Genomic DNA, 25,243 nt, shown 5'->3' with positions numbered 1-25,243 from the left:
ATAAAATAAAATCTCAAACCCTGAGATTTCTCATGAAGAAAAGATTTGACATTTTTTTTCTTGCTTGTTCAAAATTTTATCATGTGTGGGTGGTGAATTTTATCAACTACTCTGCATCTACTGAAATAATAAGGTGATTTTTCTCCATTGTTTTCTACATGAGTAAATTACATTAATTTTCAAATGTTAAATGAATCTTTCATTCCTGAAATAAAGTCAAGTTGGCCATAAAGTATTATTCTTTTTACAAATTGTTGGACTCAGTCTGCTAATATTTTTAAAAGAATTTTTGCTTCCAAGTTCATGAGACTGGTCTATAATTTTCCATTCTTGGAATGTTATTGGTCTGGTTTTGGTGTCTGACTCTACTGATTTCACTGGAAAACTTCAGACTGATATTCCTTCTTCCTTAAATGTTTGGGGAATTCATTAATATAGCCATCTGAGCCTGAATTTTATTTTGTGGGAAGAGTTTTATTTATGATTCAATTTCTTTAATAAATACAAGACTAGTAAGGTTTTCTATACCTTCTAGTGTCTGTTTTTGTTAAGCTGAATCCTCCTAGGAAGTTGCCCATTTAATAAAAGACTTGAATATGTTAAAGTCATTCACAACGTCCTCTCATCTTTTCAATGATTAAGATTTGTGGTGATATTTCCTTTGTGAAAAATATTACCTTTTTTGTGTTTTCACTTTTTTGCTTTATTAGTTTCTTCAAGGGTCTATCAACTTTATTATATCTCTTCAAGAATCAACTTTGTTGACCCTTACTGTATATTTGTTATTTCAGTAGTTTTCACACTTCTTGTACTTCCTTTGGGTTATTACTTTTGTTTTTTCTTCTAACTTCTTGAGCTATGTAATTCGCTCATAAATTTTGTATCATTTCTACGACATAGGAATTTAAGGCTGTCCATTTCCGTTTCCAAAGTTCTACCAGCATCCCTCAGGTTTTGATGTGGAGGATTTTCATTATCATCCTTTAACTAAAACCTATGCTCTAGTTTTCATTATCTGTTTTCTTCTTCCATTCACAGGTTGTTTAGGCATTTATTTTCAAGCATAGGGATTTCCTATTTATCTTTCCACTGCTGATTTGTAGGTTATTTGAATTGTAGCCAGAGAACACACTTGTTTTTCAATCCTTTAGTATTTATTGAGACTTATTTTACGGTCTAGCATATGGCCAAAGTTTGGAAACATTTCAGATGACCTGAAGAGACTTTGCCGTTGTGATGTGCTTTACATTCTATATAATGTCCAATAAGTCAAGTTGATTATTTGGATTGTTCAAATCATTTTTACCATTACTGATTTTATTTTTGCTGCTTCTATCAGAGAGTATGTTAAACTCCCATTATAATTGTAAGCTTGCCAATTTCTCCTGGTAGTTCTATATTTGCATTATATATTTGAAAGTGTTTTATGAGATGCATACAAATTTCAAAATTTTACTCTCCTTTATTACCTACTTTTGAAGATTAAAAAAACACTTTTATTAATCCATATCCCCTAAATTAACATTGGAATTATAAGCTTTTAAACACTGTGGTTAAAATATACATAACATAAAACCTACCATTTTTAAGTGTACAGTTCTATGGCACTAAGTATATTCACATTGTTCTGCAACCATCCCCATCATCGATCTCCAGAACTTTGTCTTCCTAAACAGAAACTCTTACCACTAAACAGCAACACCATTCTCCCCATCCACCAGCCCCTGACAACCACCATTCTACTTTCTGTCTTTATGAATTTGACTATTCCAGGTACCCTGTACAAGTGGTACCATAAAGTATTCATCCTTTTGTGACTGGCTTATTTCACTTATCTCAGTCTTCAAGGTTCATCCACGTTGCACCATAGGTCAGAATTTCATTTCTTTCAAGGCTGAATAATATTCCACTGTACGTATATATCACATTTTTTTCTATTCACCCACTGATGGATCTCTGGGTTGCTCCCACGTTTTAGTTCTTATGAATAATGCTACTTTGAACATGGGTATACAAATTATCTGTTTGTGTTCCTGCTTTTAGTTCTTCCAGTTACCCAGAAGTGGAATTGCTGGATCATATGGTAATTTTATGTTTAATGTTTCGAGGAACTGTCATACGATTTTCCACAGTGGCTGCACTATTCCCACCGGCAATGCACAAAATTTCCAATTTTCCCCATCGTCACCAACATTTGTCATTTCTGTTTGGGTTTTTTTTGTTGTTTTTTGTGGGTTTTTTTTTGTTTTTTGTTTTTTGTTTTTTTAGTAATAGCCATCCTAATGGATGTGAAGTGCTGTGTCGTTGTGGTCTTGACAGCACTTTCCTAATGACTAGTGATAATGAGCATATTTTCATGAGCTTATTGGTCATTTGCATACCTTCTTTGAAGGAATGTCTGTTCAAATCCTTTGCCCATTTGAAAATTATGTTTTTTTAAAATCGTTGTTGAGTTGTAGACATTCTTCATATATTTTGGATAGTGGCCCTTATCAGATAAATTATTTACAAGTACTTTCTCTCATTCTGTGGGCTGCCTCTGTTGAGAGTATCCTTTTATGCACATTTTTAATTGTGATGAAGTCTAACTTATCTTTTCATATCCAAGAAGTCACTGCCAAATCCAGTGTTGTGAAGCTTTTCCTCTGTTTTCTTCTAAGAGTTTTATAGTTTTAGCTCTTATGTTTAGGTCTTTGATCCATTTTGAATTAGTTTTTGTACATGGTTATAAGGTAAGGCTCCAACTTCATTTTGTGTATGCTTTTAAAAATTGTTCTTTTAGTGATAACCCCAAAGATTACAACATGCATCCTCTACTTACTCTCAAAGTCTGGTATCAACTGGTATATGTTTAAAAGGAGAGTTAACACAGCTGGATTGGGACTGCTCTCCTTACAAAGACCTGCTTGCAAGGTTGGCCCTTGGCTAGAATATAGGAACTTGGATTTTGAAAGGGTTTCCACCAATCCCAGAAGTGATAAGAGTGGCTCACTGTACCAAAACTGTATGAACAATGTGGTTCATACCAAACAGCTGCTTTCCTTCTTAGAGTCTGGAACTTTGGTATGTGCTAAGCAGTGGGTCCTATGTGACCAGGCCCCAATAAAAATATGAGCACTGATTCTCTAATGAGCTTTCTTGGTATACAACATTTCATATGTTTTGTCATACTCATTACTGGAGGAAACAAGCAGGTCTTTAGTGACTCCACTAGGAAAGGATTCTTGGAAGCCTATGCCTGGTTCTTCTCTAGACAGCACCATGTATGGCTTTTCCCTTTGTTGATTTTGCTTTGTTTTATTGTGTTGTCATAAATCACAGACATGAGTACACCATATACTGAGTCATGTGAGTTTTCCAAGTGAATCACTGAGCCTGGGGGGAGGTAGTACTGGGGACCCCCAACATAGTACATTTTACCCTTTTCCCAACCTACAAGGTGTTTAGAAGAGTAAGTACCTAATCTCCTTTCAACTTAGATGCTACTATTGTCATATATTTTTATGGGACCTGTAAAATACCACTATTCTTGTTTTATACAGTCAATACTAATTGATACATACCACATTTTTATCTTCACTTCTCCTGCATCTCTGACCTTTCATCTAAAATCACTTTCCTTCTTCCTAGAGAATACTCTTTAGTATTGTCTTTACTCTAAGTGAGACTTCTAAGTAACAAATTATCTTAGTTTTTATTTGAGTAAAGATATATTTATTTCACATTTATTCCTGAAGGATCTTTTTTTGAGTATAGAACCCAAGGTTTGTAGAATTATTTGACGGCTTTTGTTAAGAATCAGATGTCAATCTAATTGCTGTACTCTTGAAGTAAATTCTTGTTTCTCTGGCTGTTTTATAGATTTGAGCTTTGTTTTTTTCTCTGATATAATGATGTCTTTTATTTTTCCTGCTTGGCATTTGAAAGAGTGTTACTGAATTTATGGCTTGATGTTTTTCATCATTTAAAAAATATTTCAGCCATTTTTCTTCAAAAATTTTGTCTGTTCTATTTTCTTTCCCTTCTTTTTGTTAAAACCCATTTGCATACATAGACTGTCTCACTCTATCTCTCCCTCACCTTCTCTCTCAGGTTTTCTATCCTTTTCTCTCTCTGTGCTTCATTCCATAGTTTCTTCTGACCTTTCTTTTATTTTTCCCTGACCTTTCTTTTTTTTTCGGACCTAGCTTTTTAATTCTCACTTCAACTATTTGTCTAATATGCTATAGAACCTATTAATTGAGTTATTAATTTAAATTGTTCTTTTTTTATTAATGGAATTTTCATTTTTAAAAAATTTTCAGTTCTATATTGAAATTCTCAATCTTGTCTTTTGTCACCCTGAATATAATACATCTGAACCATTTAGTTTTTGCTGTGCAGTAAGCCACCTTCAAAACTTAGTAGCTTAAAACAATGACTATCTATTGAAGTTTATAATTCTGCCGGTTTAGCAATGCGCTGGACTCAGGTGAGGGATTTTTTGCATCTTGGTTGGGCTTGCTCATGCCTCTATGGACGGCTGCCAGCTGGGGGTGGGGTGGGGGTGGGGCTCCTGATCTCTGCCAGATTCTGTCACGTTTAGGTGCAGCGGGCTATAGGCTGGAATGCCTTGGCTAGCCTTCATGTAATCTTTTGTCCTCTAACAGACTGTTAGGGCTTTTTCACGTGGCTGCAGCAAATTTCCAAGAGAGAGCAGAGTAATCAAGTCTTCTGGAAGACTAGGCTTGGAAATGGCACAACTTGTCAAAGTAAGTCAAAAGGCTAGTCTGGATTCAAGTGGGTGGGAAAACAGATTCCACATCTTGATGAAAGGAGCTTCAAAGTGACATTGCAAAGGGTCACGAATGCAGGAAGAGAGGAATCATGGCCATTTTTGCAAACAGTCTATGACATAAAGCATATATTCTTTAAGTGTATCTGATAACTTAAATATCTGGAGTCCCTGTGGCTGGTTTCTGTTATCTAGTGTTTATTATCTAGTAGTTTTCATTCATGTGGCCTTATTTCATTTATTAGTTATTTTGGATTGTGCACTCTTACTTACAAAATAACTAGTATGCGCAAAATTGTTGGTAGAAATAATTTGAAGCCTAAAATGACATTACTTTATTCCAGGGAATTCTTATCTTCATTTCTGCTGGGTGCATGTCAGAAATAACCTCATATCATTTCACTCTAACTGAGGGAATAAATTCTGAAGCTGAGTTACAGTTCCTCTGAAGAATTATCTATTTGTGGTTCATAGTTACTACTAGAGTACAGCTTGCTGGGGTTCCAACCCATTGTTGAGAGTTCACCAAGGCCCCATCTCTCTGGCTTCAATGTTATCAGAAGGGTCCCTTAAACTAGCTACCCCTCTGCAAATAATACCAGGGGAAACGTGATCCCAAACATTGGGCATATTTTTCTGAGACTCATCTCTGTACCCTGGCCCACTAATTCATGATTACGTGGATAGCTCCCCAGTGCCTTGTTTAAACAGATATTCTTTACATTTATTCAGCTTTTCTAGCTGTTCTCTATAGCAAGTTGGCTTTAATCACCTAGACAGCTCTAACTGAAAACAAATCCCCATTCACTACTTTATAACAAAGAATCCCATGTTTGTGCATGTAATTAAAACAGAAACACAAATTCTTGGATACACTTTTCTTCAAGAGGGGGAGCTTAATTCCCTTCCCCTTGAGTGTGGTTTGCACACAGTGACTCACATCTAAAATGTGATAGAAACCATAGTGTGACCAGGTCACAAAGACATTGCAGCTTCCATCTTACTCTCTCTAGGGAAGCCAGCTGTCACAATGTAAAGACACTCAAGCAGCCCCAAAGAGAGGCCCATGTGGCCAACAGCCCAGTCTCAGTCAAGCCTCCCGATGACCTGCAGCCCAAGCAACATCTTGACTGCAACACTGCGAGAGTTCGTAAGTGAAAACCACCCAGCTAAGCCACTCCTGAATACTGACCTGCAAGCTATGAGATGATGAATGTTGTTTGAGCAATTAAGCGCTGGGTAACTGGCTTTACGTTAATAGTTAATACAGTATGTTTGCTTTTTAATTTTATAATATCATTATTTTATTACTTTAAATTTAATACTATTTTTATTTAAAAAATAAATAGCTTAAAAATTGTAAGTAATATTTAAATATAAAAGATATGCTGATTTACCTCTTGTTGCTTCTTTTACTCCTAACTGGAAGCAGAATTTTTCAAGACAGATGAAGTCATTTCCACAATAGTATTAATAGATAAGCCATTCAGAAAACCTTTATGATTTAATCTTACTTCCTGAAGAGCATCTATAATATGGTCTCTATGCAAAAGGAAAACACACATAAGCATCTGTCCTTTCCAAAGTAACACATTCTAAATATGGGTAAGTTATCACTATATTTTTACATAAAAATATTAAAACCATTTTAAATAGAACTGTAGTCATTACCTGTGAACTTCTGGATGTAGTTCAGCCAGTCTCTTCATGATTTTGGTAAAGCTACGCAGATTCAATGTATTTGGAGGTATGAACCGAACAGGTGTATCAGGTAATAATTTAGCAGATTCAATCTGCTTACAATTCTTCTTGACACCCTAAATAAGCATTTTAAAGTTTTCTTAAAATCAGTGACCATTACACAGACATTCAGCTTATTTAAAAAAATTTTAATTACAAATGGTAAAATAAAAATTCCTAAGAAATTTACTTTGATTTGGGATTATTTATACCAAGTAGATTTACTTGAGCTGTGTTCAGAGCCATGTATTAAAAAAAAAGTCACACATGTTTTCTAATAGTGACAAAATATTTGAAGTTATGTCTAAATCAGCCTTTCTCAACTGGGATTCCTCATCTGAACCACAGAACAGAGATGTTAACTATTTTCTCAATTTCCCCAAAGACAGGACACAATTAGTTTCATTCCCAGTGCACAGGAGAGAGGTTAATTCACTACATACAGTGGATATCTTAGGCTTATGGCATGGAGGCTTAGTTCTCTTAGCTAATCTGACAGAGAAACGCTGGTTTACATAGTAATTATAAATATTCTACATTTTATTTACTAAATATGTAATCAACACAGACTATGTGTCCAGAATTGGAACACATACTATGGAAGGAAAACTAGTCATGTAAAATAGAAACCCCTCCACCTATGAATCTTACAATCCAATCGAACAGACAAAATTAAAATGATTAATTAGTATTAACCATGCAAATAAGCTATAAATTGTATGAAAGCACTATATATCCCATTAAAAACTCAAACTAGAGGAACAGCTGAGACTTTATAAAGTCTAGATGAAAAGACAGGGCAAAATACATAAAATACTCTATCCCATCAGAACATTATCTATTTTACTTAATTGCTTATTGCCTCCCTTCACTAGATTTAAGCTATACAAGAACCCATATTTTTGGTCTGTTTTGTTCTTTGCTGCTTTCCCAGTGCCTAGGATATTTATATATACAATTGGTATGTAATAACTGCTGAATAAATAAAGTTTGGGATACAACAGTTTGATAGTTCAAACCACAGAAAGGATGAGATTCCCAAGAAAGAGCCAAATTACTGCTCAACAACAGTAACAGCTACTATTGACCAAGTGCATTTTCTGTGCCTGGCACTGTTCTAAGGATTTTTCTGTATGAAAGTCATTTAAATCTCACATTTGTGAAGCAGGATTATTTCCATTTTAAGATAACAAAGCTCAGACACAGAGATTAGGTAACTTGTCCAGTCACATAATGAGCAGATAGCAGAGCCAGGTTCTGCCTCTCATTGTAGATAATAAATATTTTCTAAATAAATGAATGTAATGAATAAATCTTGAGAAGCTGAGAAAAGAAAGGTGATAATACCTCATGTATTAAATAAAAATAAACTCAAAATCTTTGTGACCATGGGTTTTGCAAAGATTTCCTAGATACAACACTAAAAGCACGAGTTAAAAAAGAAAAAAATTGATAAATTGCATTTCATCAAAATTAAAAACTCCTTTAAAACAGTATTAAAAGAAGGAAAAGACTAAGTACAGGTAGGAAAAAGTATTCCCTAAATCACATATATATCTTATAAAAGGTTTGTATTCAGAACATAAAAAAAGTCTCAAAATTCAGTAATAAAATAAACAACAATTCGTCAATCAATGGACACTTGGGTGGGTGCCATAATTTAGCTATTGTAAATAATGCTGCTATAAAAATCGGGGTCCATGTATCCCTTTGAATTAGTATTTTTGTATTCTTTGGGTAAATACCCAGTAGTATGATTGCTGAATTGCAGGGTAGGCAGTTCTGTTTTTAACTTTTTGAGGAACCTCCACAGTTTTCCACGGCTGCACCAGTTTGCATTCCCACCAACAGTGCAAGAGAGTTCCCCTTTTGCCACACCCTGTTTCTTGTGTTGTTGATTTTAGCCCTTCTGACATGTGTGACGTAGTATTTCATCATGTTTTTGATTTGCATTCCCCTGATAAGTGATGTTAGGCATCTTTTCATGTGTCTGTTGGCCATCTGTGTATCTCCTTTGGAAAAATGTCTACTCGTGTCTTCTCATTTTTTAATCAGATTACTCATTTTTTGGGATTGATGAATAGAAAAAGAAGATGTGGTATATATACACAATGGAATATTACTCGGCCATAAAAAAGAATGGAATCTTGTTATTTGCAATGACATGAATAGAGCTAGGGTGTAGTATGCTAAGTGAAATAAGACAGTCAAAGACACATACCATATGATTTCACTCATATGTGGAATTTAAGAAACAAAACAGATGAGCAAAGGGGGAAAAAGGGAGAGAGACAGACAAACTAAGAAACAGACTCTTAACTACAGAGAACAAAATGATGGTTACCAGAAGGAAGATGGGTGGGGGGATGGGTTTTTATAGTTTTAATGATTATGAGCCAAGATTGGGGCGCCTGGCTAGCACAGTCGTTAAGAGTCTGCCTTCGGCTCAGGGCGTGATCCCAGCGTTCTGGGATCGAGCCCCACATCAGGCTCCTCCACTAGGAGCCTGCTTCTTCCTCTCCCACTCCCCCTGCCTGTGTTCCCTCTCTCACTGGCTGTCTCTCTCTGTCAAATAAATAAATAAATAAAATCTTAAAAAAAAAATGATTATGAGCCAAGATTAACTGCGACAAAGGATAATGAGAGAGTAATTAACTACTTAAGACAGGAATACTACCCGAGAATAGGGACAAAAGACTGCAAAGCACTGGCAAAGAGTCTAGATAAAGGTGGAGAGAAATAGTCTGTAGCCAGACCGACAAAAATCTACATCCCCCACCCCCCAGAGCACCTGGACTTGTACAAAAAACAGGTCAGGGTGGATCCCTGGTTAGAAAGGACACAGATTAACATTCTTATTCCCACTTCAAGCTCCCTGACTCTAGAGTGATTTGTTCTACGAAAAGACTTACTGCAGTACAGCCCATACAAAGACCACTGAAGGGCTCCGTCAAGAAAACTAACCTTCTGGTCAAAAGGAAAAAACTCACTGTCTTGCTCAGATCCCAGCTGCCTCGGCCTAGTTCTGGGCAATCTTGAAATAGAGGAGACTGAGCTAATTTCTTTGTTGGTGCTTCTCTCCAAATTACTCCAACTAACTTTATTTCCATTTTTGTAGGAAAGTGGTGATGTATATTCTCCAGGAGTTTTAACAAGCCGCACATTCACTGATTTTCCATTTATTTCTATCCCATTCATTTCTTTCATGGCCATCTTTGCATCAGTGTTTTTTTTGAAAGCAAGGGATGCATATCTAACATATAAAAGCAGAAAACCAAAAGATTGTTAATTACTAAATTACCTCTTCACTTTGTAACTACTAGATACATACGTCTCTTTTACAAGAATAGCTGCCCTTAAAAATAAAAAGGTTACTATACTTACCTCGGGATTAGAAAGAATATTTACTTAGAATAACTAAATAAAAAGAAATTAGGGGCATCTGGTGGCTCAGCTGGTTAAGCATCTGCTTTTGGGTCAGGTCATAATTTCAGGGTCCTGGGATCGAGCCCTGCTTGGGGTTCCCTGCTCAGTGAGGAGCCTGCTTCTCCTTCTCCTTCTGTCCCCACCCATTTCTGCTCTCTCTCCCTCAAATAAATAAAATCTTAAAAAAAAAAAAAAAAAAAGAAAAGCAAATTAGGGCCGCCTGGGTGGCTTAGTCAGTGAAGCATATGCCTTTGGCTCAGGTCATGATCCCAGGGTCCTGGGATTGAGCCCCATGTTGCATTCAGCTCCCTGCTCAGCTGGGGGCCCACTTCTCCCTCCCCCTGCCGCTCCCCCTGCTTGTACTTTCTCTGTTACATAAATAAATACAGTCTTTAAAAAAGAAACAAAGATGGGAAGTAAAAGACAGCATTTCTTATGAATTCTCTACTAATTTTATATTAAAATTTAATGTAAAACATTTGCAAAGTTGCTATATGGCAGAGTTACATAGATTAGTAGTCTTAGGACAATTGGTTATCCATTCTAAAAAAAGTAAAATTAATCTCTATACGCAAAACACAACCTCAATGTGGATCAAAGGTTTTTTAAATGTGAAAGGCAAATTTTAAAAACATTTGACAGAATATATAAGATAATGTCCTTAGGACCTTGTCACTGAAAAATAAGAGGACCAAAAAAGAAGCTGGCAAATCTAACCAGAATTTTAACCATAGGATTGAGAAAGTTAGCCAAGAGTCATCCTTTTGAAATCACCAGCCCTAGATGTGTCAATGGAAGGACATACACTGTATCTGAAAAGGAGTTGTTTTCAAAAGACAGAACTATGGATATATTGTTATAATTTCTTCTATTTTTCTTTTAAAATGTGTTTTCTAAATTTCCACACGGAATGTATAATACTTCTGTAATAAAAAACAAAGATTTTTTAAAAAAGGATTCAACAAATACTAAAAGAATATCTCACATCAAGTAATACTTCCAGGATTACAAAACTACTTTAATTAGTGGAATGTATTAACAACACATCAATAGGTCAAATAAAAAAGCACATGCTCTTAAGTGACTCCATTTAAGACAAAACTCAACAACTACTTTTTTTTTTTTTTTTTTTTGAGAGAGAGCACAGGTTGGGGCAAGGGGCAGAGGGAGAGGGAGAGAGAGATTCTTAAGCAGGCTCCATGCCCAGCATAGAGCCTGACACAGGCTCGATCTCACAGCCCTGAGTTCATGACCTGAGCCGAAATCAAGAGTTGGATGCCCAACTGACTGAGCCATCCAGGCACCCGTATAGGATCCTTTCTTAATTGGCAAAGACTTTTATATCTGAAATAAACAGCTATCCCCGTTAGTGGTAAAATAATTAAGGCATTTCCATTAAGCTATCACCATTTTATTTGATCATTTTGAAGGTTCTCACAATGTCACAAAACAGAAAGTAGCATGATACATATTAGAAATGACTGTATGTAGATGATGTAAAAAACAAAAGCATCAACTAAAAGGTAATTAAAATTTAAAATAATAAAACCAAGTACAATTTTCTGAGTGCCTATTATATGCTAGGTTATATTCCTATTGCTTTACTTATTAACTAATAATTGTCTCATAGCAATGCGATGAAGGTACTACTATTATCGTCATTTACAGATGAAGCGACTGAGGTATGGCAAGGTTAACTTGCCCAAATTTATTCAGCAAGCTACTGATGCAACTGGGAACAGAACCCAAGCCATAAGCCATCTCGCTATAGAGCCCATTTTCTTAACTAATGCACTCTACTGCCCCTATAAAATGGTAATGAAACAGGATTAAGTGCACAAAAATCAATAAGCATTAATGGCAAATTAAAAAGTATAATGGAAGATTTGATTAGGAACGGCACATTGGTGATGTAGCTATCTGTCGACGTGTCTCCCTCCACCAGGCTGGCAAAGCTCTGTGGAAATGGCCCTTGACTTTACCGCCACTGTGGCTGGTGTCTACTACAGAACCCCTGGCACACAGCACACGCCCAGTAAATGCACCTTACTGAATCTGGGAAACCTACCTATAATTAGTAGAAGAATCATAAATTGTAATTTCAGAAACTTGATATTTCTGGAAATGAGATCTTAAATCAGCCTAAAAGAAAAATAAAAGTTTGTGAAAGGTAGAAAAAATAAAAAATAATCAAAATATGAACAATTAATAGATTTTCAAAAGAAACTCAGAAAATAAGTCCTGGCATACCTCAGATACTGAAGGGCAGAGACCGCCAACATGTATCAAATAACCTTTATCTTTTCGTAAAGTTTCAATATTCTTCACTTCTGCTTGTAGAGAAACATAATATATGACCATTATTGTTTCAATATTTTAAAAGAAATGTGAAAAAAATTTTTTATTATCACAAAGCTTATTATAAAGTTATTACCGAATATCAGCACTAGTCTGAAGATCAAGAGCCTTGAGTATAGTTTTAAGATTTTAGGGCCTTAAACATATCATCTTCAAAATAAAGAGGCTGGATTGTTGATGTTAAGTCTCTTGTAGCTCAAAAATGGGTCAATAACATCTAATCAGGATAATCAATTACATCATCACTAAGAAAGTTGTCTTTCATTTGTCGTTGGTTCAAGAAGAGCTATCTAGGAAGCTGGATGTGCAGAGGACCCCAACTGCCCCCATGTTAATTCTGGCTAGGGCTTATGTATATTCCTGTGGAGAAACATCACACTAACAAAACCTTGAAATCAGAAAAATATCAATAGCAGGTATATAGCCTGTTAGTGGTAATGGCACATTAGGAAAAAAGGGGGGGGGTATAAACAACTTGATTTACATAGGACTTTTTGGGAACCACAAATATTAGGATTACAGATACAGTTTTTTCCATTTTCAGAATGCATTTTCATGGTTTCCATTTTGAAGAGAACTTGGTCTAAAATCAAACAGGATTCACTGAATTGAGATTCTTCCAGTCTACTGTCAAAACGAATACACAATAAACATCTGTTCAATGAATTCCTACAGTAGTTTTAATTTATTTGTTTTATATTTTTATATAATAATGGGATAGTTCCAAGTTTTATTTTTTTCACTCAATAATAATAGCCTAACACCACCTGAGTGTCCCTCACACTGCAGGCAGGATGCCCCAACTTCGCCCCGTGACCTAGCAAATGTTATCCATTTCCATTTTCCAGAGGAGGCTGCTGAAGTCTTCAGAGTTCAGATCATGAATCTAGTTAAGCGGTGGTGCTGGAATTCAAGCAGACTCCTTCATCTCAAGACAATAATAACCCAACCTTCCTCATTAACTTACTTCCTTTAGCTTGCGTAATCTCTTTGGTTTATAATGTACAGTTTTAGAGAGGAGAGTGAAACTATTTATCTGTATACTTCTACACTGGGGTATGGAGAGAGCAAGAAGCTCCAGTGAATAGTATTAGGAGACATATATTCGACTCATCCTCTTCAACTGGCACTTGTTCAATACAACAGAACGACTAACTACCCCATGGGCAGAACACTGTACATGTCACTGGGGATGGGTAGTGAACAAACTATTAAGAAATCCAACCTCACTGAGCTAATATGTGATGTGGAAAGGTAGTCCATAGATCAAGTAAGATAAGTACACAGTATGTGCTAAGTGATATGGACAAAAATAATGCAAGGGAAGGAAAAAAGTATTTATGATAAAACTAGATGATATAATGTCATTTATTTTAAACTGTACATGCATATTAAATATATGCATAAAAATGAATGGTAAAGAATATTCATAGTGGTTACTGCAGATTGGAGAAACTTCATGTAATTTAAATTTTCTTATATTTTGTTAAAAATCTTTCTCTCTCTTTTTTTTTTTTTTAAAGATTTTATTTGACAGAGAGAGTGAGAGCACAAGCAGGGGGAGAGGCAGAGGGAGAAGCAGGCTCCCCGCTGAGTGGGGAGCCCAATGTGAGGCTCAATCCCAGGACCCTGGGATCATGACCTGGGCCAAAGGCAGACGCTTCACCGACTGAGCCACCCAGGCGCCCCTGTTTAAAAATCTTGGTAAGCATTATTTATACAAGCAAAAAAGCCCAATAAAACCATTGCTACTATATAAAATAAAAATCCATGGAAGCATACAGAAATAAAATAAAAGGTAGCATATATTTAGCAATTATAGAAGGGCAATGATCCTAGATACTAGAGGAAATTCCAACTACTATAAGCAATTAAAGACTATCAAAAGATGAAGCTGATCTATTTCAGGGAAATAAGGGAAAGCAGACAGTTTCGATCCCTCATGCCAATCTGACAAAATCTGCTGAGGGTTCGGAGGAAGAGAGTGCCCGGGAGGAGCACCGGTGTTGGCCCGGAGTGGCAGGAAGGACTTGGACCTCTACTGCTAAAGAAATGTGGGATTTAAGCTTAAGCGGGTTTCTGAAAGAAATGAACATTTTAAACTGATTTACTCTCTAGAAAAATTGACCTCTAAATGTCCAATTTCTCATTTTTTGTAATTATAAAGGAAAGCCACAAACAATAAAATATTAAAAGAGTTTAGTTCCCAGAATAACACAGAAGATGGTTACAAAATGAGATACAGTAGGATTTCTTAGCAAATTGTTAAGAACCAACCTTGTGGAGACTTTGGATCCCCTTTGTCTTTTTCTATTTGATTTTCTTGTATTCCTGACAAGTCAACTCCTGTCAGGTTTTCTTTAGCATCAAACCAGTCTTCACTTACTTCTTGATAATTTTTGCAGTCTGACAAATTGAACAGAAGTAGATATGAGTTATGTATAATATTAAACTCTGAGAAATTATCTAAAAATCTTCTCAGAATGAATCAGCATGAGGACAATTACTAGTTTTATGTAAAAATAAATATCAGCAAAGTATAAACCAAGCATAAAGATTCTTTGGGAAAGGTTTTTTCGCTAGTCTCTGAATAAAAAATACTATTCTGAGTGATCTGCTTCCAGTTTTTTTTTAATGAACACTGATTCCTAGCTTATTAAAAGCCTTATTTTTCTGATTTTTAAATTATCCTTTACTGATGAAGACAAGACACATTTTTATACACAGAATAGTAAACATCTTTAAAAAGGGATTAATCAGTACTACAGCTCTATTTCATTAAAAATTGAATAAATGATCTTTCTGGAATGATTATAATCTCTTCTCATAGAGGACAAAAATAAAAACAAAATACAACTTACATAGATACAAACTGGACAGAGGAAAGAATTTTCAGATTGGCAAGTATGAGCCAGAAGAATAAATTTATATTATTACTTGACATTATCAAATATATTAAGTAACCTGACAGATGTTAAATAGATGTAATAAGAACTTACTTATTGTTCATAATCAGAATGATGCCATTCAGTCAATTAAAAATGTTTATTTTGATTTAATGAATGGGCACTAGGAATATTTTTAACTTTGCTATTTGTTTTTGGGCAATGACACAGGACTACATCTTTACACTGACCTTTGTCATCAAGTTTCAGCTGACTAAAGTCTACATCTATGTCACCATTTTTTACACCATCTTCCTTGGGTAGTGCATCCTGTTTGGGATGACTATAGTCACACAGTGAGGACATCTGAGGATTAAAATAATAAAAACAACAATAAACACAGACTAACAGTTATTGCACTGTTATTATGGGGCAGGCACTCCTCACTAGCATTGTTCAGTCCTCACGACAATGAAGGCAGTGAGAGCAAAGTCATTTTCTACAGGTGAGCAAACTGAAAGTAAGCAACTTGCTGCTTTATGTTGGTCATTGGTCACACTTACCAAGAACAAGGATTTGAACTCAGCCTGGGTATAGTGACTGCCAACACTACCATTATTTAGCAAAGTGTGGCACGCACACAAGAAGTATGTGAGATGATTTTCAGAAATGTACATATAAATATTTTCCACATTAACGATAACAGTAGTACATTTAAAGTGTGCTTGTATATACCTTTTATTTATAAAAAGTGACATTTCTTTCCCATATGTAAATAGTTACTTTTTACACATAAATTTATTTAAAAAGGAGAATCATTTAGGAGCGCCTGGATGGCTCAGTTGGTTTAGCGTCGGCTTTCAGCTCAGGTCATGATCCCAGAGTCCTGGGATAGAGTGCCATGTCAGGCTCCCTGCTCAGTGGGGCGTCTGCTTCTCCCTCTGCCCCTCACCCCACTCCTGCTCTCTCTCTCAAGGATGTATGCACGCTCTCTTTCTCTCAAATAAATAAATAAAATCTTAAAAAAAAAGAAATATTAATCAATTAAAAAAATAAAAAATAAATAAAAAGGAGAATCATTCAGGGGCTCCTGAATGGCTCAATCAGTTGAGCATCTGACTCTTGATTTTGGCTCATGTCATGATCTCAGGATCATGGGACGGAGCCACATGTGGGGCTCCGCGCTCAGCAGGGAGTCTGCTTGAGTTTCTCTCTCTCCCTCTCCCTCTCTGCTTCCCCATCCTCTGCTCATGTGCGCTCTAAAATAGATGAATAATCTTAAAAAAAAAAAAAAGGAAACTCATTTAAAGAGAAATACAAAGCAAGTAGTGTTATAGGTAATACACGGCTATGGAAAGTTGTGAAGATGGTACATGAGTAGCTGAAATTTAGCAACGCTATCCTACACTATACTGGTTTTCACACGTAACCTGTTAAGTTAATGAGACAGGTACTAAAATTTCATCCTAACTTATGATAGGTATTGTCTTATAGCCCAGACTAAGATCATATAAAAATTGTTAAACCTGTATCTTGTATTTTTATTTATTTTTATTTATTTATTTTTTTAAAATATTTTATTTATTTATTTGACAGAGAGAGAGACAGCCAGCGAGAGAGGGAACACAAGCAGGGGGAGTGGGAGAGGAAGAAGCAGCCTCCCAGCAGAGGAGCCTGATGCGGGGCTTGATCCCAGAACGCTGGGATCACGCCCTGAGCTGAAGGCAGACACTTAACGACTGAGCCACCCAGGCGCCCCTGTATCTTGTATTTTTAAAAATAATTTATTGATCTCCCCAAATAAGCAGGTTATATTATTGTTACCATTACAATGATGAAAAAAATTCTCCAGAACATTACATACCATTAAATGAACGTGTTTTAGCAAATTATGTAAGAAATGTGAAGATATAAAAATCTGGTTTTAGATCTGTTAAATCTTTGTGGAAAACTGAGATTTTTTTTTTTAACCAAGTAAAACGATGGAATACATAATTTGCTAAATTACTTTTAATCATTTGTTAATAGAAAAGTATGTAACTCAATAAACTATTTTACTTTTGGCTTTGAAATGCATCTTATTATTTAAGACTACCCAAATAGCATAACCTCAGGGTTAAGACCAAAATCCGAAAACAGCAAGAGTTCAGCTTTTCTACGGCACTGCCTCACTTCATAAGGAACAGAGCCTGTGTTTCTATGCCACTTCACAATCTGCAGTGCTCCTACACAGACTGTCACCAGACACAAAATTCCTTAGGGGGATAAGAGAGATCAAGAACACCTATGAAAGGCATTTAAAAACTAATTTTGTCATTTCAGTAAAGAAGGAATTAAGCTTTTGCCTTGTCTAAATGAATGAGGTATTACTTTACCTCATGAGATGCAGATAAAAGTTTTAAGCACACTGCATCAGCGTGTCAGTGGCCGTAAGTCATGGCTGCCTTAGACAGTTCAGGCTTATACCCACTGTCATGTCATTAACGTCACTGCCTTTCAAGCTCAGCAGTGTCCTGGTATGAGGATCACCCTACTGGAAGATACCACTGACATCTGTTTGATCAGGATGTTATGTTCCTTCTAATCAGTTATATCCCTCAAGTGGTAGTACACAAAGCCAGCTGAGTGAAAAGAAAGATGTGAGAACTTCTGAAAATGATGGTTTACTTTGCTTAAGCCATAAAATTACAGATTTACACCAATTAACTACTTTTTAAAAATCTCACTTGAGAGAGTGTCTTTTTTAGGCTTGAAGAGACGTCAATATCACGTGTACTTTGATTATCTAGTTCAGGATCTGCTCCTGAAAAGCTAAACAGACAAACATTTCATTAAATAGCTTATCAATGTTCTGAAAACAGAAAACTTCAAGTTAACCAAATTAAGCAATTGTTAAGATCTAATGAATTCTACATTAGATGAAACCATAACTTACACATGAGATTCTTCTTTCATTAGCTGGAAAGAGAGAAAAGGGAAGAAAAGTCTTTTAGTTTAAAATGTATTCTGTATAAACAGAGCAAAATTTTAATTATAAAACATACACACATACCGTGGAAGCAAATGCAAACAAGGTCGATAATAATTTTGATTCCATGGACAGCGGGGGCAGCTCTTCCAGAGGCATGCCCTTGTTTATTTTTTCTTTCAAGCTCTCATATCTAATATTTAAGTCTCCCAAAACAGACAGTAGTGCTGATCCTAATTCCTTTTTAGCAGAATTACTTGATACATTTCTGTTCAAAAGTCAAATTTACAAAACTCCTTAGGCACAAGTCATCCATTTAACAGTATTATATTATATGCTGAGTTCTAACTCTAACAAATCTATACAGATTTTTTCTTTTAAATATGTAGTAAAAGAAAACCAAAAAGACGTTTTTCTAGGGGTAGCAGAAGCAGCCCTCGGTATATATGCTAGAGAGAATGTGGCAGGATGTCATGCAAAACTCTGCTACTGACTTCAACCATACTTGGACTTTATATATAAAGAAACACCCAATCTATCTTTTCACTGGATTCACCATCCCGACATACCTGCTGCATCCCCGTGAAATTAAAATGTATCACTTTTTAAAGTCCATTACCCCCAGGCCAGCCAACAAAGCCAGTTACAATCTACCCCTCACTTTGCCTTTCAAAAATAAAAATTGAAGAAATTTTCTTGTATAAATTTAAAGCTTGTAATAACCTTCTAAGAAGATACAGATTTAAAATTAACAATCACCTATTTACTCCTGCCCTGTTTTCCACTACGAGTTTGTAAATATCAGTGCAGTGGCGGTGACACATCTGATAGTGAACATTTAAAAGGTGCAACTCTGCTTTGATGGCTCTCTGCATGACTTTCTGACAGCATTTTGATGGCAAACTCTTCGCTGGCTCTTTAGAAAGCTGACATTCCCTTTAAAATAAAAGACTGGATTAGGTAAGATTCCAAATATTTCTGTTAATGACATGCCCCTCAAAGAGATTTTAAATTACAATTTTCTGTCAAGTTTAAATCAATTTCTACTAAGATGGAAAGGCTGTAGGAAACATTACATCTTCAGAAAATAAGGATGTCAAGTCAAAGGTAAATATATTCTTTCTAGAAGTCAAGGAAGTAAAAAAGTTTCCAATTTATACTTTTTTTTTTAATCAAAAAAGGATTCTGAAGTACAGAATCAACTTTATCCACAATCAATAGATTTTCAACCTAAATCAACATTTTTTAAAGTTATAAGAATTCTGGATGGAAATGGTTCTTAAATGTATTCTCTTTTTAAAAGATATTTATTTTATTTATTTGAGAGACAGCAAGTGAGCACCACATTAAACTCATTAGGAGAATGAAGAATGAGTGAAGGAAAAAGTAAATGAACTCAGAGCATGAAAACTAATTTGGCTTCTCAGAGACGTGCCCTTTTCTCTCCGAACTCTCACCCCAGGTTCTCTACCGATGCAGAGTAAATTACACAATGAATTAAAATCAAGATTAACAAACTGAGGGCTTCAGAGGGCAGGGGGGTGGGGAAATGGGATAGGGTGGTGATGGGTATTAAGGAGGGCACGTATTGCATGGTGCACTGGGTGTTGTACGCAAGTAATGAATCATGGAACTTTACATCAAAAAAACTAGGGATGTACTGTATGGTGACTAACATAATAAAAAATTATTATTAAATTTAAAAAAAATAAAATCAAGATTAAAATACTCCAGTGAAAGCAGCTATTTACTTCTTCAAATATGTGAAGTTTTCCATAGGTGCTATTTTGTTTTGGTTGACTGGGGGACTGAATGAAGGAAAATGGAATAATTAGATCAGTATAGATCTGGGTTGAATAAACAAAGATAAGATGCCATGAGTTTCTGAAGGAATTATTGAGATAGAATCTTAATAAGTGAAAAGCTTTAAAGTTATACATTATCCTAATATTTATTTGTTTGAAGGCTAATGGCTGAAGCAGATGATTTCTTAAAGTCCCTTTTAGCTATTATTCCATATGGTTAAACATCCTACAAAAAAAGCAAATTATTGTTCTGATTTTTTCCCCATGTGTAGCTGCAGGTTTATACATTTGATTTACCTTTCAGGATGTTTCTTTAAGTCTGTGATAGCAGATGCTTTTCTTAATTCCAGGGTATCCTGGAAAACATGATTTAAAATGAAAATAGAAATAGATGACAAACAACATATATTGTATATGGAGTTCCAAACTGGTAAAATGTAAAATCCAGTTTCTAACTGACTTGGTGGCAATAGCTACCATCAAAGGACAGAGTTTGGTAGCAATCTATTCACCTTTCCCCTCATCCAGCATTTTCTCACAAAAGCCTTAGGAACCCGTCATAATTCAACAAACCATTCATTTTATCATACACGGCCTCTATATAAAGTCAAATAAAATTTTATTATTAATCATATTGGCTTTACCTTGTTTAGGAAATTTCCATTAGGTTTTGAGCTGTCAACAGAGAGAGATTTTCCCAATGATCCTTCTGTCGCAGCCCCTGGTGCACTGTCATCATCCTGACTGCATGACCAATCTGTATTGCAAGCCACGCTTCTCTGTTTCTCACTGGGCCATTCACCAGGCCATTTTTTGTTTATCATTGTTATCTCTGTGTTGCTTGATGTAGATGCTACAGAGGATCTTGCACTTGTTGCCCTGCTGGTTGTGAAACAAGCCCTAAAATCCGTGCTAACGTCCACTGTCTGATTAACTGCGACTGGCCTGTTTGCTGCATCTGTTACTAATTTGGGATGTGCTCCTTCTGTATCATGAAAGCAAGTTTTACTTGTGGTACTGCCATTAGCAACCTTCAGGGAGACATCTTCTACTGCCTGATTATCTTTAACTGCAATCCTCTGGAGAGTAACAGAAAAATCTAAGGCTGGATTAGAGGTATTCTGTAGGCTTTTATAATGTGAATATCCACTGGCAGAAATTACTGAATCATCAAAAATAGAGGTCCAGGGCGTTTGACAATCTTTACAGGGTTGAAGTAACATCTGTAAAGATTTGTCTTCTGATGTGCTAGGATTTTCAAGGTGGTGTGACTTTTTTTTCTCAACAATTGCATTCCTGCAAAAATCTTTACTTTCAATTATTTGACATTTCATTTTGCCAGTATACGTTTTAGTTTTTAATGTTTTTTGAGGGTTCAAGAACCCACTCTTAGATTGAGAGTCCTGGTTCTCAAGCAGACTACTCTCTAGTACAACTTCATCAAAGACTGTGTGGTACAGTAAACTCGTCTCTTGTTCCGTACACAGTTCATGCTTTGGTTCATGATATTCTCTTAACACAATGGAATTCTGAAACTTGGAGACACGAGGTGCATCTTCTTGCCCATAAACATCAATGGAATCTAAAGAGATGCTACAATTACTTTCCAATTTAACATGATTACCTTCTAGACTGCTAGGACATGCAACTTCATAACCCGAGTTTCTCAATGCAACAACTTCCAGGTTAGGTACGTTCCATGTTTTCGTTTGGTCAAAAGATAAATGGGTACTTATGTATTCTTGCTCTTCCGCACTGTGATAGTCCTGCTGTGAGTCTTCATCCATATCGTGCTTTTGTACATCTTCAGCAGTTTCTTTATAATCATCACCCGAAATCTTACAGGTTCTTTCCAAGCCAATAATCTTAGTACCTTGATATTCCAAAATATCAAAAAACATCCCTTCTCCTTTCTGCATTTCAGAATCTAATTCTGAACTTAAATGAATGAGACTTTCATTCTTTAGTTTTGACTCTGAATAATGTACAGAGTATGTTTCATTCAAGAAAGCACAGTCAATACTGTCCTCAAACTCACTAGACTGAGAGTGAGTGCTCTCCCTGTTAGTATCTGGACTCCCGGTATAACACAGCTCCAATAAATCCATTTGGTCAGTACTGCTGACTTCTTTGTCATTAGCTCTTTGTTCCAGTGCCAAGGAATCCCAGTCATCATCACGAAAAGCCAATTTGGCTTTGTTACAACCATTGAAAGATAATAACAAATCTTCTTTCTTAGGATTAGAAGGGACATCTGATTTAAAAAAAAGAAGAAAATGTTGGCATCATTAACATTATAGAAGCTAAACACTAGAAAAGACCTTAGGTATGCTCTGATCAAAGCTCTTCCCAATATAGGAATACTTCTTACATCACCACGACAAATAATGCTTATGGTTGCTGCTATAGACTAAATTTTGTCCCCCTATAAATCTATATATCTGTCGAAGCCTTAACTCCCAGTGTGACAATAACTGGAGACGGGGCCTTTGGAAGGAAATCAGGGCTAGATAAGGTCATGTGGATGGGGTCTTCAGGATGGGATAAGTGCCTCAAGATGGGGTAAATTCCAGAGAGCTTGCTCTTTCTTTCCACCATGTGAGGACACTGCAAGAAGGTAGCCAGGAAGAGAGCCCTTATCAGAACCTGACCATGCTGGCACCCTAATTTGGACTTCTAGCCTCCAGAACTGTGAAAAAATAAGTATATGTTGTTTAAGCCACCCAGTCTATGGTATTTTGTTATGGTAACCCCAGTTGACTAAGATAATAGCAAGATTCTTCTTGAATTCTTTCAATGGCAAAGTGTTTACTATTTATAAGGCAGACACTCTGTAATCTTTGGGTGCCTCCTAACGACAGCCTTAGGCATTGCAGAAACAAAGGAAAGAAGACATTGGCACTGCATCCAAACACTTATAGCTTTCCTCAGGGTCACAGATAAGAAAAGGACACTTACATGTAATACAGTGACAGAGTTGTGTTAACAAGCAGGAAAATGCTTGAGAAGAAAGAAGAAGTAAACTTCAGAGGAAACTTCACATTTAAAAAGTGTTTTTGAAACAAAATAGTTATTTTAGGCAAATCAAACAGCATGCACATAGAAATTTAGCTACATGAAAGAACATGGCATTTTCAGGAAATTGTAAGCCACTTTGGAATGAAACACCTCTATGGAAATAACAGGAGCTATGAACAGAAAGAGGCCTTTTATGATGTGCTAAGGAGTATGGCTCTTATTCTAAAGCAACAGACAACTACTGAAAGCTTCTTAAAAGGGTAGCTGAGGGCTTCAGAGGGGAGGGGGGAGGGGGGATGGGATAGGCTGGTGATGGGTAGTAAGGAGGGCACGTATCGCATGGTGCACTGGGTGTTATACGCAAGTAACGAATCATGGAACTTTACATCAAAAACTAGGGATGTACTGTATGGTGACTAACATAATATAATAAAAAATATTTTAAAAAAGGGTAGGCATGTGAATAGAATAAGTTTAGATACCCCTGGCAACAGTGAGAATAAAGGCTTGAAGGGGAGACTGAGGCAGAGAGACTAAATACAGAAGAGGGATGAGAAGATGGGACTGGTATAAAAGCACCTACTGACAAGACTTGGTGGTTGATTAGGAATGGGAGATGAGGGAGAGATTAAGAACATAATCAGAACCACAGTTTATATCAAGATCTAGTATACACACACATATGTATGTATATAAGTGAAACAATAATCCTACAAAACAGTTACTACTCTATGTCCAACGTATTTTGGTATTTTCTGGTCTGTTTATTTTTAAAAAGCTGATAGCAATTAGCTAAATTGACTTCATGACTACCAACTTGCTACCACCCACTTGGACATCATTTTGAGATAATGCTAAGGTTTACAACTTGGTATTATAGTTGAATGGGAATATTTGGAGCTAGAAGGATAGAGGCACTTTATAAAGAGGCATAGAGAGAAAGCAAGGTGTGGGAGGGAGGAGATAATGAGGGGCCAGTTCCAAGCAAGTGGAGTTTGAGGTCAGTGATAAAACACCCGCATGTGAGTATCTGATAAACTATTATAAATATGGGGTTGGAGCGAAGGCTAGAAGTGTCAGCTTCACTTTTAAGTTTATTTGTTTTTCTTAGGAATTTGTATAGGAGTTAGTTGTATTCTGGATACTAATTGTTTTTCATATTTATAATACAAGAGACTTTTTCCTAGTTTATTGCTTATCTTTTAACTTTCTGTAAAATCTTATACTATGTTTTTTAAGATTAGTTAAACAGATCAGTCTTTTCTTCCCTGACTTCTGGGTTTTGTCTTTCTGGCCTTCTCTACCACAGGATTATAAAAGTATTCTATATTTTATTCTAATTATTTGTGTGTTAAAACCATATATATTCATAAGCACACAAAACTTAGTCATCTTGCTTTTTATGCTTTTGTTTTTATTTCTTGTTTTCTCATCTACCATTACCACAGAAAAAGAAATTTCAGATTTCTGTGAAGACAAAACATCTACAACTTGGGTAGCAGAGGCCAACCTGCCCACCTTCCACTTAACACCCTGAGGGCCTGGCTAAATAGAAATCCTCTCTTCTGGCTCACTTTTCTTTCCTAAATCTTCCATTTTACCCAAGAGGTCCTGTCCAGAAATCACCCGAGTGAGTTTGCTAAATTAAAAACATACTGAATCTTACCACCTTACTCGGAGGAAGGATTAAAAAGGAGCAACGCTGGAGGGGGAACTAACTAACCCAATTACATTTAGTACCTTTCTCCACCTAGAATAAAGCCCCTCACCTTTCTGGATGTTTCCTCCATTATAGTGGGAGCCTTTACCAGAAGTCTGCTCCACTACTGCGGTAGCCTGCATCTCTCAAGGTTGTGCACTCTAGAAGAGGAATAAATAGCAAACTATTATCATACTTGGCGTTATATTTAAAAAACTATTAGAAAATCAAGAATTTGACAAAATGGCAATTAGAGATTCTAATATAAGAGGGCTGATAAAACTGGTAGAACATTTGAATAACTTGTAAAAGCATGAACTGACAGCTAAGTAATAGATTATATTACTTAAACAGACATGGCACATTCTTTAAAAATTTCCAAGGAACATTAAAGGGCAAACAATATATTAGGCCACCAAAAGAGTCTTAATCCAAAAAACAGAGTATTAAAGGCCACAGTGTGACCCACTGATATCAAACCTGGATCAGAAAGGTTTCAAAACAAATTACAGACCGATTAAAGCCCAATGAAACAGTACATCCATATCCATACAATGGAGTATCTTTCAG

General features: G+C 36.0%; 1 protein-coding gene across 1 annotated transcript; it reads right to left on the bottom strand.

Annotated features, from left to right (window-relative positions):
- Positions 1 to 6,167: 6,167 nt before the first annotated feature.
- RBM44 (RNA binding motif protein 44) lies at positions 6,168 to 24,828 on the bottom strand. The gene is made up of 14 exons (XM_045794209.2): positions 24,744 to 24,828; positions 20,601 to 22,210; positions 20,254 to 20,312; positions 18,911 to 19,087; positions 18,236 to 18,419; positions 18,119 to 18,141; positions 17,910 to 17,994; positions 15,435 to 15,549; positions 14,576 to 14,704; positions 12,191 to 12,270; positions 12,009 to 12,082; positions 9,479 to 9,767; positions 6,446 to 6,591; positions 6,168 to 6,316 (listed from the first exon to the last, which is right to left on the bottom strand). The coding sequence occupies exons 1-14, from the start codon at positions 24,814 to 24,816 to the stop codon at positions 6,193 to 6,195; spliced, it is 3,168 nt and encodes a 1,055-aa protein (XP_045650165.2). The 5' UTR covers positions 24,817 to 24,828; the 3' UTR covers positions 6,168 to 6,192.
- Positions 24,829 to 25,243: the final 415 nt, after the last annotated feature.

This window comes from Ursus americanus, chromosome 1 (genome assembly GCF_024610735.1).
Source record: "Ursus americanus isolate L20-20 chromosome 1, mUrsAme1.1.p, whole genome shotgun sequence".
NCBI lineage: Eukaryota > Metazoa > Chordata > Mammalia > Carnivora > Ursidae > Ursus > Ursus americanus.
The sequence above is the reverse complement of the archived record's forward strand: the minus strand, read 5'-3'. Positions and strand labels throughout refer to the sequence as shown.